This window comes from Cavia porcellus, unplaced genomic scaffold (assembly GCF_034190915.1).
Source record: "Cavia porcellus strain 051 isolate PalLab524CR breed Dunkin Hartley unplaced genomic scaffold, mCavPor4.1 scaffold_14, whole genome shotgun sequence".
Classification (NCBI taxonomy): Eukaryota; Metazoa; Chordata; class Mammalia; order Rodentia; family Caviidae; genus Cavia; species Cavia porcellus.
Window position 1 is genome coordinate 64,464,055 of NW_026947497.1, and position 12,984 is coordinate 64,477,038.

A 12,984-nucleotide genomic window follows, 5' to 3' on the forward strand; every position below is an offset into this window, starting at 1 on the left:
TGGCCCTGTGGCCAGTGGTCCCAAGGGTGCCATTGGCAAGGGGTAGCTTTTGGGGGTCTTAAATAGCAGGGAAGTCGGGGAACAGTGGAGGAGAGGTGATGATTGCAGGGATTGTGCCCAGAGCCCTATGTGGGGGACATGTAGGTCGAAGTGATGACAGGAGCCCAGCCTCCCTGTGTCCATTCTATGCCAGATAGGAGACCTTTCTTGTTACACAGCGGAGTGGCCCTGCTCATCCTGCCTTTCCACTTTCCTGTCTCTTTAGCTGTACCATTTGGGTTCTCTGAGGCTAGTCCTTCTCTGGAAGGCCCTGCCAGGTTTTCCTTGCTGTTAGGGCTGGAGGAGCCTGGCTCACAAGTGCAGGTGTGAGCGGAGAGGAGAGGGCGCCTCCCACCTGTTATAACTCGGGCCCCGGTATAAAATCCAAGAAAGCAAGAGTCCGAAAATTTAGGTAGCAAAGGCTTTATTTCCAGGCCTGGCGACGAGTCTCCGGGAGCCAATTTGGAGACTGTCCCTCAGAGACTGAAGGGAGGACTTTAAAAAGAGGCAGGAGGAAAAGGGTGGGGGGAGAAACAAAGAAACCTGCAGAGCCATCAAACTTGTTGACCCGAGTCTGGAAACTGTATTGCTGTCCACTTAGCTCGGACAATCTCGGGAGTTCCTGGTGTTTCTCAAATTACTCCCATCCTACAGACTGACATTATCTCGGAGTGGCACATCTGCAGCAATATTTGGAGAAGAAAGTGGACAGTTAATTATCCCAGGACAGCTCGTTTTCGCTAGTGGGTGTGAAGGGGTCAAGAGTTACAAGAAGCTGAAACTTAAGTTTTACAAAGATCTGATATCTAACTCATTTGATGCATACAGAACAAAAGGAAAGCACCGATTGGGGTTTGGGCCATAGTATTTCCCGGTAATTTCTTTGAAGCTAACCAGTTCTTAAAATTGGGGCAGGCCCATTTTATGACAGATCATCACCGGGTCGGGAAGAGGTCACCAGAAATCCAAATTCTTTATGGCCTAGATAGATAGGTGAAGGGAGAGGGAGGCAATAAGGCGCCATACAGAACAGAAAACGGCGGTTATGTGTCAAGGTCAGGTAAAGGGTTAAACTCATACGCAAATCTCTCTGCACACAAGCAAGTTACTTTAAACAAGTGTAAATTAGTGGGCCATCCTAGTTTTCGTTAGCTCTTTAGCGGAGAATAGAGGCGCCTAACAGTGATTGATAACCCTTGTTAGCTTGTTTTAGCACAACTTCTGTAGTTTGTAGAGGGCAACAATGGTTAACATATCAATTAGGTGACATTCTTGCAATTCTTTACAGAGGAGAATATTGCTCAACATATCAATTAGGTCACTTAACATATCAGTTAGGGAAAAAGGATAAAAAAAACACATTTAGTAAGCCTCGTTGCAGGTTGGCTATAATACACAAAATAATGAAGGTATTTTCTTAGAGTACAACACCACCCTCATGTCCTGCACATCTTTCCAGGGATCTGGTGGATGAAGCAAAGGACTATCACCTCATGCCTGAGCGGCGGCCCCACCTCCCAGCCTTCAGAACCCGGCCTCGATGCTGCACGTCCATCGCTGGGCTGATCTACGCTGTGGGGGGCCTCAACTCAGCAGGTATCTTGCAACCCTAAACAGAGCCCTATCTGGGGTACCTTGGGGGTGTTTCGTTTTTGTTTGTTTATTTTGAGACAGGGTCTCACTATTCAGTTCAGGCTGGCCTTGAACTCATTGGGTAGCCTAGGCTGAATTTTAATTCATAGTCTGGTGGTCCCCTGCCTCAGCCTCCTGAGCGCTGAGATTACAGGTATCAACCCATGCCTGGCCTCATCTGGAGCACCTTGGATGCAGAAATGCAGTCAGAACTTGGGATTTAGTTCAGTGGCATAAGTGCCTGCCTGGCAAGTGTGAGGTTGTGAGTTCAATCCCTGGTACAAAGTAAAAAAGAAAAGAAAAGAAAAAAAGAAATGCAAAATGCATTTGACCTTGCCTATGCCTTCGGGGTCCAGAAGTTACCTCCCTCGCCCCTCTCACTCTGGTGTCATTGCTCTGCAGTCCCAGTCACATCCTTACACCATTAAACCCGAACATTAGTGCTCGGGAGGCCTTAGAAGCCCATGAAACCTCACCTCCTTACCTTGCAGCAGAGGAAACTGAGGCCCAGAGACGTTTCCATGTTCACATACCGCTTCGGGCAAACTGAGGGCTTGAACTCACTTCCTGCAGCGGCAGTCTTCCTGAATATGCTGCTAGCCCCTACATTCACTCAGCCTGGGGCTGGGTGCAGTAGGAGCTCCGGCTCTGCACTGAGGGCATTGTTTGCCTTTGGTACTTCCCAGCCTATGTGCTGCTAGCAGGTGTCCTGTGACCAGGTTTTCAGGAGCACCCCTGACCCACCCTTCTGGGGGCCTCGGTGGGCAGCCCTGGGCAGTTCTGTGTTTAATGGAAGGCTAGTGAGAGGTGGGTAGCAGGGTAGGGGTAAAATTACTCCTTGCTTCTGCCGTTCACCGAGCGTGTTCTAGAACCATGCCAGTCATTCATTCCTGCTGACAGCTCTGCCATAGGTGTCACAAATGAAGCAGGATGGGGACACAAAGCCCCGTGGCTCGGGTTCCTTGGTAGTAAGCCAAGCGTGGCACTGGGGCGCGTGCTCTCCTATTCGGGTGTGCCCCCTACAGTGGGGCCAGGCCTGACCGTAAAGTGAAACTACCCTTCCATCCCATTCTGTTTTCCCTTGAAGGAACCATGAAACCCTTAATGGGCCTTTGTGCCCCAGTCCTTCCAAGGAAAACTGATACATCCAGTCAGATGTTCCGTGTAACCCATGCCCACTAGCTACGATCTAAACAGCTGGTCTCATTTGTTTTAATTTGAGTAGCACATTTTTATGCAGGTGATTCCCTGAATGTGGTGGAAGTGTTCGACCCCATTGCCAACCGCTGGGCAAAGTGCCATCCCATGACGACAGCCCGCAGCCGGGTGGGCGTGGCCGTGGTGAACGGGCTGCTCTATGCCATTGGTGGCTATGACGGCCAGCGGCGGCTGAGCACGGTGGAGGCTTACAACCCGGAGACAGATACGTGGACCCGAGTAGGCAGCATGAACAGCAAGAGAAGGTATTCTGGAGGCTACGCGCAGACCAGCCACACACACACACAGTGCCAGGGAGAGCCGTGCCCACCAGGCTGGCAACATAGTAAAGCTAGACATGAGCCTCAGTCTGGGAAGGTGCTATGGCCAGGCCAAGCTCTGCCAGTATCGGCCTGAATGTGCAAGGCTGCCTTGTCCCTGGAGTGGCGCAGGGAGACAGACGTAGGCATGTAGGAGCTGTCCTTTACTGTGCATCTCAGCAGCTTTGAGGAGGGGGAGAAACTGGAGAAACATCTGGAGGATTTCAGGGAAGAGGGAGGATTAAAGTAGAAACCCAAAGAGTAAGGAGGATTTAACTTCACTAGCGGTAAAAGGAAGTGCGGGATAGCTTTCCAGCCCAGCCTTGACTTAGAGAGGCTGTCTCCAAGTAAAAATAAAAAGGCCTGGGGATGAAGCTCAGCAATCCTGGGAGCACTTTGGAAGGCTCTGGACCAGTCACTGTACAGCGGCCTTTGTGCTCTGTGGTCTCAGTGTTTGGCTTACAATCCCCAGGGTCCCTGCTCGTGTGACCACATGCTGGGAAAGACCAGGAGATCTAGTGATGATGCGTGTGGGGTGGAAGCAGAGCTGGTGGGAAAGTCCTTCCCACAAGTATGTAGCTCCATGTGCAGCAGTGCGAGTGTGTGGCATGAGCCAGGAGGGATCAGCCTGCATAGTGAGACATCCAGATCCTCAGAGGATCCAAGTAGGTCCATTTGGAGACCGAACGACCTGAGTTCCTCCCAAGGCTCCTCTCAAGGCTGCTCTTCCAGTCTCCCTCCCACTTTTTGCCTCCCCTTGGGCCCTTTGCAGCTGTCTGTGGCTGAGGATGCATTGCCCCATGTCCCCACCACAAGCCTTTTTTGCTCCAAGCTGTGCCCTTCCTCATGTGAGTCTCTGGGCCAGGTCCTTGTTGGACATGAGTGAATCTGGGTGTTCCTTCTCTGCACCATGGTCAGTGCACTGATTTTAGCAACACAGACCCAGTTCTGTTGTGTCCCCTTTAAATTATAGGTCACCTTAAGAGGTTCTTAGTTGGGGCTGGGGATTTAGCTCAGCGGCATAAGCACCTGCCTTGCAAGCAGGCAGTCATGAGTTCAATCCCTGGTACCGATAAAAATGAAAAAGACCAAAAAAAAAAAAAAAGAGGTTCTTAGTTGCCCTCTCCTAACTCCCACACAACTCTTAGTCCTGTCCCCAAGCAACCCATTTCTGCTCTTTCCTCCTTCTCTCCTCCCATCTTCTAGGCCACCTCCTTGCAGCTGTCTGGGCCCGCAAACTCCAGTCCATGCCGCTTGGTGCTCTGCATTCCCTCTGCACATACCAGTCTCCTGCACGCTGTGTACCTCTGAGCTCTATCCCCAGCCCCACCTGGGCCTTCCCTCGAAGGGTGTCAGCTGTCCATGCGTCCGTCACATTCCCGCAGGCCCAGTCCCTCCCCACTTTTAGGCTGGCTAGTGGGTCTCAGAAAGGTATGGGGCACGGATCTGTTTGACGAGCTATGTGCACTGGAAAGGTGCAGTCTGCAGGTGTGCTCTGGTTCCCTGCTGGTGAGACAGCCAGGCGGACTTTTAGTCTTCTCCAGCACCAGATTTTCCCACAGTGAATCAAGCAGCTTAGCCCTGGTGTGTGGTTTCTGCTAAGGCTTTGTTGAGAATAGAGGATCCTATGTTTACCCCAGGTCCCCAGGTCTGTGATCACTGTGGAGTTCACACAGGCAGAGTTGAGGTCTTCCAGGAGACTCCCTTTTGTTAAGGGGTGGCAGCTCCCTGGTACCCCACAGGACTAGAACATAAGTGCCATGCCTGGGTAGTGTAGGCCCTGTGAGTGGCAACTGAAAATCCAGTGAGTAGATGATGTGACCAGTGGTGTTCCCCAGCAGCCACTCTGGGAGTATGGAGTCGAGACAGTCCTGCTGAGGGGTCAGGGAGGAGGAGGGGAGAGAGGAATTCAACCTGGGCCTCAAAGGTAAACTAAACTCTCAGAATGGGGGCTGAGGAGGGACTCAGCTAGGCTGAGCGGCTTCTCCGCCTCCACGTGCACTTTACCAAGTCCCGTGCCTGAGGTTTGATTCTGTTCTGGAGGAGCCAGCTGATCCACTCATCCCTTAGAGAGGGCTGCCCAGGAGGTCGGAGGCCCTTGTGGGATGACAGCTCTGTCTGTTTCAGCGCCATGGGGACTGTTGTGCTGGATGGGCAGATCTACGTCTGTGGGGGCTATGATGGCAACTCCTCCCTCAACTCCGTGGAGACCTACTCGCCCGAGACAGACAAGTAAGGACTCTGATTCTGGGACCAAGCTCATACCGAGCACTGCCATGTTAGAGCCGCGGGTTCTTCCAAGGGCAGAGAATGTCTGCTTTCTTGTCTCTTCTGGTACTTTATACATAAATAATAGGTATTTACTAACCCTGGGTTACATGAATTACTAAGTGCATTTTAAAAACAAATGTCTATGTCAGGTGTGGTGGTTCATGCCTGTAATCCTAGCACTTGGGAGGCTGAGGCAGGAGGATCACAAGTTCAAGGCCAGCCTGGGCTACTTTGTCTCAAAAAACAAAAATAACAAATCCAATGTCTGCATAGGAATTTGAAAAGATTTGGTTAATGGTCTGTACCTTTTATATGAATCAACTCATTTTCGTGGAAATGCAGGCAAAAGGGGACAAGAAGTAGATAAACAGCACATTCCCACGCTGGTGGGACATGATTTGAAAAAAGAGAAGGGGCTGGGGATTTAGCTCAGTGACATAAGCACCTGCCTTGCAAGCAGGTGGTCGTGACTTTGATCCCCGGTACCGAGAAAAAGAAAAAGAAAAAAATTGAAAAAAAGAAAAAAGAGAGAAACATGGGAAGTTTTATTGTCCACCTTTCTATATCGAGTGCTAACTTTGCAGAGGCTCCAGGAAGCTCTGCTGTAAGAACCCTGCTTAACCCTGCGTTGTGGGGACACCTGTCCCATGACGAGGGTGGTTTTGTAGGATGCTCCTTTTGGAAAGTCCTGCTAAGGTTGGTCTGGAGTTTTCATTTTTTCATTTGATCCTCATCTTACGCAACAGAAAAGAAGAAACAAAGCTGAGTGGGTGCTCACAGTGCTCTTGAGCCAATATAGGACATGGTGGGCAGCAAGCTTGGTGTCGGGGACTGTCTGGGTGACACCCAGGGTGGTGGGGCCAGTGGTGCTGGGTGGTCACCCTAGCCCAGGGGCCTAGGCCTTGAGTTCTTGGCCCGGAGTGGAGAGTCCCTCCTCTTCTCGGGGCTTGGGTGCAGGGGCAGGGAGGCAGGGCTGTCTTCCGAGGTGAAACCCGCCATGGAGACAGCGGGGAGAGGGGCTCGTGCCGGGGACAGTGCTAGGTCTGCTGGGCTGGAGCACAGAGTGTGGGAGAAGCAGCAGTGGGGTACTGCGCAGTACAGGGAAGACCACTGAGGACCACAGGGTAAGCAGCTCACTGAAGGATTGGGTCCTTGATGGCATGGGCCAGGGTGGCAGTGGTGGGACAGTCAGCCTGGCTGCAAGCAGGTGGTGTGTGATCTTGGGTGAGGTCAGAGGGCATTGTTGTGGGGAAAAGATCTAGTCGTGACTGGGGCAAACCATTTGAGACTTAGGGACCATAAGAACATAGAGAATTGGGAGAAGCAGCTACAAGACCAGGAAGTGCAGGCAGGAGTGGCCACACCGGAGAGCAGCCCTGTTTGAGAGGTGCCAGCCAAGTGCCCACGGAGACAGGCAGAGAAGTGGGCTGAGGCAGGAAGGTGCCCAGAGCACAAGGACCAAGGCATAGCCCACCACGCCCTACTCTGCCGTCTCAAGGACAGAGAGACTGATGGCCAGCCCCTTTCCCATGTTGACTCATTCCCAAAGGTGGACAGTGGTGACCCCAATGAGTGCGAACCGCAGTGCCGCTGGCGTCACAATCTTCGAGGGCAGGATCTACGTGTCGGGCGGCCATGACGGCCTGCAGATCTTCAGCAGCGTAAGTGCGGGCAGAGGGCAGCGTGCTGCCCAGGGAGGTGGCGTCTGCGCACCATCCTCTGCAGTTTCGAGCTTCTGCGAGAGACAGGGTCATCCACCCACCCCACTCTATGGCCCCAAAATCCCTGTCCATTCTAAGCTGCGGGGTCAGTGTTCACACTGTCGTGTTCTTCTGGATACTGTTTTTGTTTTTGTTTTTATTTCTGTATCAGGGATCAAACTTACAACCTCAAGCTTGCTGCTGAGCTATATCCCTGGCCATGGACACTGTTTTTTGAAATTGCATTTTTGTTTGTTTGGGGTTTTTTTCTTTTCTTTTTTAATCTTGAGAGACTCCCTGTGTAACTCAGGCTGGCCTTGAACTCAGTGATCCTCCTGCCTCAGCCTCCAGAGTGCTGGGATTATCGATGGAATTCCACACTGGATGAAACTGCACTTTTAGGGGTTATTTGCATTTTATTTGTTGAGGGCCATGTAGTAGTGGTCCCACAGTCAGTGCTGTGGGGCAAGCAGTACGGACAGAAACCACACTCCAGCCCCGTTCTTCTGTGCCCTAGCAGTGCCTCCTGGGTAACCCCTCATCTGTTTCCTTGACACACATAGAAGGGGTCAGCCTGGGACCCCCAAGGCATCAGAGCTGCATGCACGCTGCCAGAGCTCCTTACCCCAGGCCTCCTCCATCTGACACCTGTGAGCCCCATGCCGTGCCCTGCGGGGTCCTTGGGGCCAGGCTGTGACTCTGACGTCTACACCCATACCTCTCCTACTGCAGGTGGAACACTACAACCACCACACGGCCACCTGGCACCCAGCCGCCGGGCTGCTCAACAAGCGCTGCCGGCACGGCGCTGCCTCTCTGGGCAGCAGGATGTTCGTGTGCGGGGGCTACGATGGCTCCGGCTTTCTGAGCATCGCCGAGGCGTACAGCTCCGTGGCGGACCAATGGTGCCTCATCGTCCCCATGCACACTCGTCGCAGCCGGGTTTCCCTTGTGGCCAGCTGTGGCCGCCTCTATGCGGTGGGTGGCTATGACGGACAGTCAAACCTGAGCTCTGTGGAGATGTATGATCCTGAGACGGACCACTGGACGTTCATGGCCCCCATGGCGTGCCATGAGGGCGGGGTGGGCGTGGGCTGCATCCCTCTCCTCACCATCTAAGGCTCAGGATGGGACGAAGCGGGGTAGGGATCTGGTACACACCTGGGTGCTTCCATCCGGGCCAAGCCCTCCTGGGAGAGGTGGGGGACCAGGACCAGAAGACGGGGTGACACGCGAGCTTGCCAGAGGGATGGCTGCTCCAGGTGCTGACATCCTCCTCCCTGTGCTGCCCTTGTGACCTGAGATCATCAAGGTACACAGCCTGAGACAGAAGCCCCTCGGGGCCCACAGCAGTGACACAGACACAGGCTCTGGCAGAGCCAGCTCCCGCTCACTGCAGCACCAGGGACCACCGAGGTGCAGCCGTCTGCCATAGGGAGGCTGGAGGGGTGCGTCGTGTGGGGCACCGCAGGGTGCAGTTGGAGAGATGGGGTGCGCCCTGAGTATCTGCCTGCCTGTGAAGATGTGGCCACCACAGCAGCAGCTGCCACCAGGGGGCACAGAAGAAAGGTTCTGTCCTCACCTCTTGGGTAAGCAGGGAGGACCCTGGTCTTCCCTTGTCTAATTTTGGGATTTCAGTAAGGTCTTTCCATCTTGTCCAGGAGAAACAGAAGGGAAAAGAGATACTTGAAAGAACCCGAAGGAATAAAACACTTGAAAGAAACTGGAAAGAAAAATATTTTAAGTGAATTTTTTTTTCCAGGCAGAAAACATAAAGGACACTAAAAGCAAATACGTGTTTCAGTGACAAAGCCATCAGACATGGGACGGCCGTGTCCACTCCTACATCTGAGTCCCAGGGTCCCAGGGCCTCAAGAAGCATGGGGTCCCCTCTAAGCCCCTCGTGCCCGGCCCTGCAGCCAGGTGCTCTTGGTTTGTCTCCACACCCACCATTGGAGGACCTTCCGAGCCAGAGGCTGGGCGAGTCGGCTGAGTTACTGCCTCTCCTAGGTGGGAGCTCTGGGCGCCCCCGGGACCCCTCCCACTGCCACCACACACACGCTTAGCCTCCACCCCTGCCTCCATTCCTTCCCTTTGGGACCAGCGGGAAACAGCACATCTGGCCAGACCTGCACCTACGGGCCATCACTCCTGGACACTGCCCTTCATTGTGATGCCCCTAGACACCGTACCCCTTTGTTCTTCTGGAACCCACCTGGAAGTTTGCTCCTCCCACAGTCTGGGTAAGGCCACCCTTGCCTACCCTACCATCCACTGCTCCTCGTCCATGCGCCACCTCCAAGGGTCTGACCTCCCCCCAGCCCTTGGCTGCCCGACCAGCAAAGTGAACCTTTCCTTCCAAACGAATCTGTTGTTAGGGTCCAAAGAACTGAAGGCCGAAAGAATCCTTTGCTGCTGCAAAGAACGGATTTTATTTCTTCCTCTAATCTCAGCAAATGACCTCATGAAGAGACTCCATGTTCCTCCCTCCTCCCTGGATGGGACCTGCCTGTCACACTGCAGGACATGAGGAGGACATTTTGTTACCATTGCACTGGGCAGTGGAGCTGTCCTTCAACTGCTGCCAAAATCTGCTTTTATAAATTCTTCCAGTAGAGACTCAGAGAGTACTCAATTCCTTTTTGCCCAAGACCGAGCCTTAGGGTTCCCCTTGCCGCCCAGTTGGTTTCCATGCTTTGCTGCCTGCCTGCACTGTGCACTGGACCAGCCGGGAGCCTGTTTGGAAAGGTATAGGGCAGCAGTGCCCCCCTCCCCAGGACCACTAGATTCACCAGTATCCAAGCCCGGTGGCTGTGGAGCCCGAGGGAAGGACCCTTGTTACAGCTTAGCAACTGGGCCTCTTACAAGCTCTTGGAAATGATGCTTTCATTTTAAGGCTCAGCAGCTTCCGAGCTGAGAATTGAACCCAGCTGGCTCTCAGTTTGCTTCCAGGGGTGGACTCAGAGGAAGGGGACCCATTTCCTGCCTGGAGGAGCCAGCAGCACCCACTCCCTCACTGGGAGCCCCTCACTTCCCTTGCAACTCTTGAAGACCAGCAGTGGGCACCCGAGCAAGCTGGCCTTACAGGTCTTTGGGCACTGGCCCTCTCAACACTGAGGACCATGCGGTGCTTTTCCCATGTGTTCCTAGGGTGGCCTCCCTGGGCCTACCACCCGCTGGAGAGGCTGAAGAGGATGCACTGTGCCTGAGACCAGTGTCTTTTTCCAAGGACGAAGCCGGAACTCTGATTTGGGCTCTGCGCACAGTTTCTTGAACCAACCCAGAAGCAGAATCAGAGCGCCCCGGCTGGTCCTGGACAGCTGCGCGCAGTGACCACTCAGCCACCTTAGATAGGATTGGAGACCATGGGCAGGATGCGGCCCAGTGCCCAGGGACATCGTGCTCTGTGGCCTCAGGTGCAGCCCAGCTTGAGCAGAGGACACCAGTGCTCACTGTTCTTGTCACTTTGCCCCTTTGGATGACACAGCTTTCTCTTCTGAGGTCACCTGACATCACAGCCAGAGAGAGCTGAAGACTAGCCCTGTAACCCCGAGATGTGACTAAGTCAGAAACCCCCCCCCCATTTATTGTTTCACAGAAAATCCTTTATTTATAGAATGCATGTCATTTGTTTAAGAAACCAAAGAGAAGAAAATAAAGAGAACACTCCTAATAGATTTTGTCCCTTTCTGATTTTTTTTTTTTTCTTTTTCTCTTTTTGAGACAGGGTCTCACTGTGTAGCATAGGCTGACCTCAAACTCATGGTGATCCTTCTGCCTCAGGCTCCCGAGAGCTGGTATTAAAGGCATGCACCACCACACCCTGCCCTGTCTGATATTTGAAAATTAGAAGCAAATGGTTTTTACTGTGATTCAGTGTGAAAATATATTGGACAAGCCAGCTGTGGTGGTGCACGCCTATAATCCTGGCACACTAGGAGACTGAAGCAGGAGGACCTTGTATTTGAGCCCACCCTGGGCAATTTAGCCATTTAGTGAGACTCTGTGTCACAATTTTAAAAGGGGTGGGAATGTGGTTCAGTGCAAAGGCCTTGGATTCAATAGCCAGTACCACCCACTTATAGATTCATGAATACAAATATACATGGCAAGGAGGAACATCCCTGCAAAAACAGAAAAATCAGACGTCATACATCAAAAGCCCAGGAGCTGTGAGCTGGGCCCCGGGGTCCCGAATCTGACACCAGACCCTGGAACAGGTAAACCTCAGGTCCTGCTTTGTCACTGACACACACTTTGCTTGGTGTTTCAGGCCCTGAGAGTCTGGTCATTTTGTCATTTTAAATTCTCCGCGTGGCACATACAGGACAGGATAGGCTCCACTCATGACCAGGGTTTGCTAAAGCCGACCCCACTCCCCTCTGCTCCTTTGCATCAGACTTTCTGCTGTTTCTACTGCCTGTGTTGAAGGCCTGCACAGCGACCCTGGTCAGCACAGTGCGCGATTTCAATCTCCACTGTATTAACACAGAACATCTGCCTGTGCCTGTCACCCACCCTAAAAGGTTTTGTCTGTTTCCCTCACACCTGTTTCCCCAGTGCTAGAGATTGAACCCAGGGCCTTGGTTGTGAGCTGTATTCCCAGCCATTTTATTTTATTTTATTTCTTGAGACGGTCTCACTAAGTCTCTGAGTTGCCCAGGTAATCTTCCTGCCTCAGCCTCTTGAGGGTACCTGAGGTGCACCTGGCTGGAATTTCATGATTTAAAAGCTTGCTGCTCAGAGTGTGGTCCCTGAACCAGTGGTGGTGGCAGCTCTGGCAGCGGAGCCACATGGCTGATCCTGCACCCCATGTGATGTGCTGACCAACACGGTGGATGAGCTAGCTTCCTGAGAGAGGTCCCTCAGCCATCCCCAAGCTGTCCAACCTGGAAAGCTGAGCCTGGTGACCCCAGAAGACCTGGGTGAGTGTAGAGCAGCCTCTCTGAGTAGCTGGCTCAGGTGAGGAGCGATAGGGTGTGGCATGGATGAGATGGGGGCACCTCCTGCCGTGGGGGAGAAGAGTTGAGGGTCTCCGCGCACCCTGCTCGCACACAGAACAACTTTCCTTCCTCTCACCCAGCTCTGGGTGCCCCAGGCCTTGAGTGCAATGGGACCTGGAGTTGGAACCAATTTGCTTGACACTTGGTTTTGTCACTAAAAGCTGTAGATGGAGCGTGCAGAGCTGAGGGACTGCAGGAAGTGATGCTGGGATAAGGGCATGATCCTCACCAGTGGACAGAGCCTTCCTCCCCACGCCCACACCAAAGAGCCCATTTTTGCTTGGTTATTTCCCTGGCCAGGATTGGATTGGGCTGGGGACACATCAAAGACCTGGCCCAGAGCTTGTTGGGGGCCAGATGTGGGGAGTGAAGAGGGTGAGGATGGCACCCAAGTATTGGGGTAGATGAAGGTACTGGGCTGATGCAGCTGGGCAGCAGGAAGAGGCTGGACATGGAACACGCTTTGGTGTTTTTTTTGTTTTTTGCCACCAGGAATCAAACTCAAGTCCTGCACTTGCCAGGCAGGCGCTGTGCCACTGAGCTACATCCCTGGCCCCACACTTCAGTTGTCCACAGGGAGGCATCCCAGAGGCACAGGGTCCCAAGGTGGGGTTCCCTGTGATAAAGCTGGGGCAGGAGGGAACTAAAGACAGTTGAGGAGGCTAAGACAGGCCATGCCACCACTTTGGGCTCCCTGCGTGTCCTCAGCTCCCTTTCACAGTTCCTGTCCTGATCTCGGGATCTCCCCACCACTACTCAGGCCCTGCCTCATTAGTCACCTCGCCCCACATTCAGCCCCCAGTGCTCGGGCCACACACTTGG

At 53.2% G+C, this 12,984-nt stretch overlaps 1 protein-coding gene across 2 annotated transcripts in view; it reads left to right on the forward strand.

Annotated features, from left to right (window-relative positions):
- The window catches only part of Klhl18 (kelch like family member 18), a 61,722-nt gene extending 50,888 nt beyond the window's left edge, over positions 1-10,834 (forward strand). Inside the window, exons 6-10 of one of the 2 annotated variants that reach the window (XM_013160209.2) lie at positions 1,499-1,635; positions 2,897-3,134; positions 5,316-5,420; positions 7,009-7,120; positions 7,892-10,834. In XM_013160209.2, the coding sequence (XP_013015663.1) occupies positions 1,499-1,635; positions 2,897-3,134; positions 5,316-5,420; positions 7,009-7,120; positions 7,892-8,278 (979 nt within the window). In that variant the 3' untranslated portion in view covers positions 8,279-10,834. The remainder of the gene's footprint in view (positions 1-1,498; positions 1,636-2,896; positions 3,135-5,315; positions 5,421-7,008; positions 7,121-7,891) is intronic. The other variant, XM_003477040.4, reaches the window with a different exon arrangement.
- Positions 10,835-12,984: the final 2,150 nt, after the last annotated feature.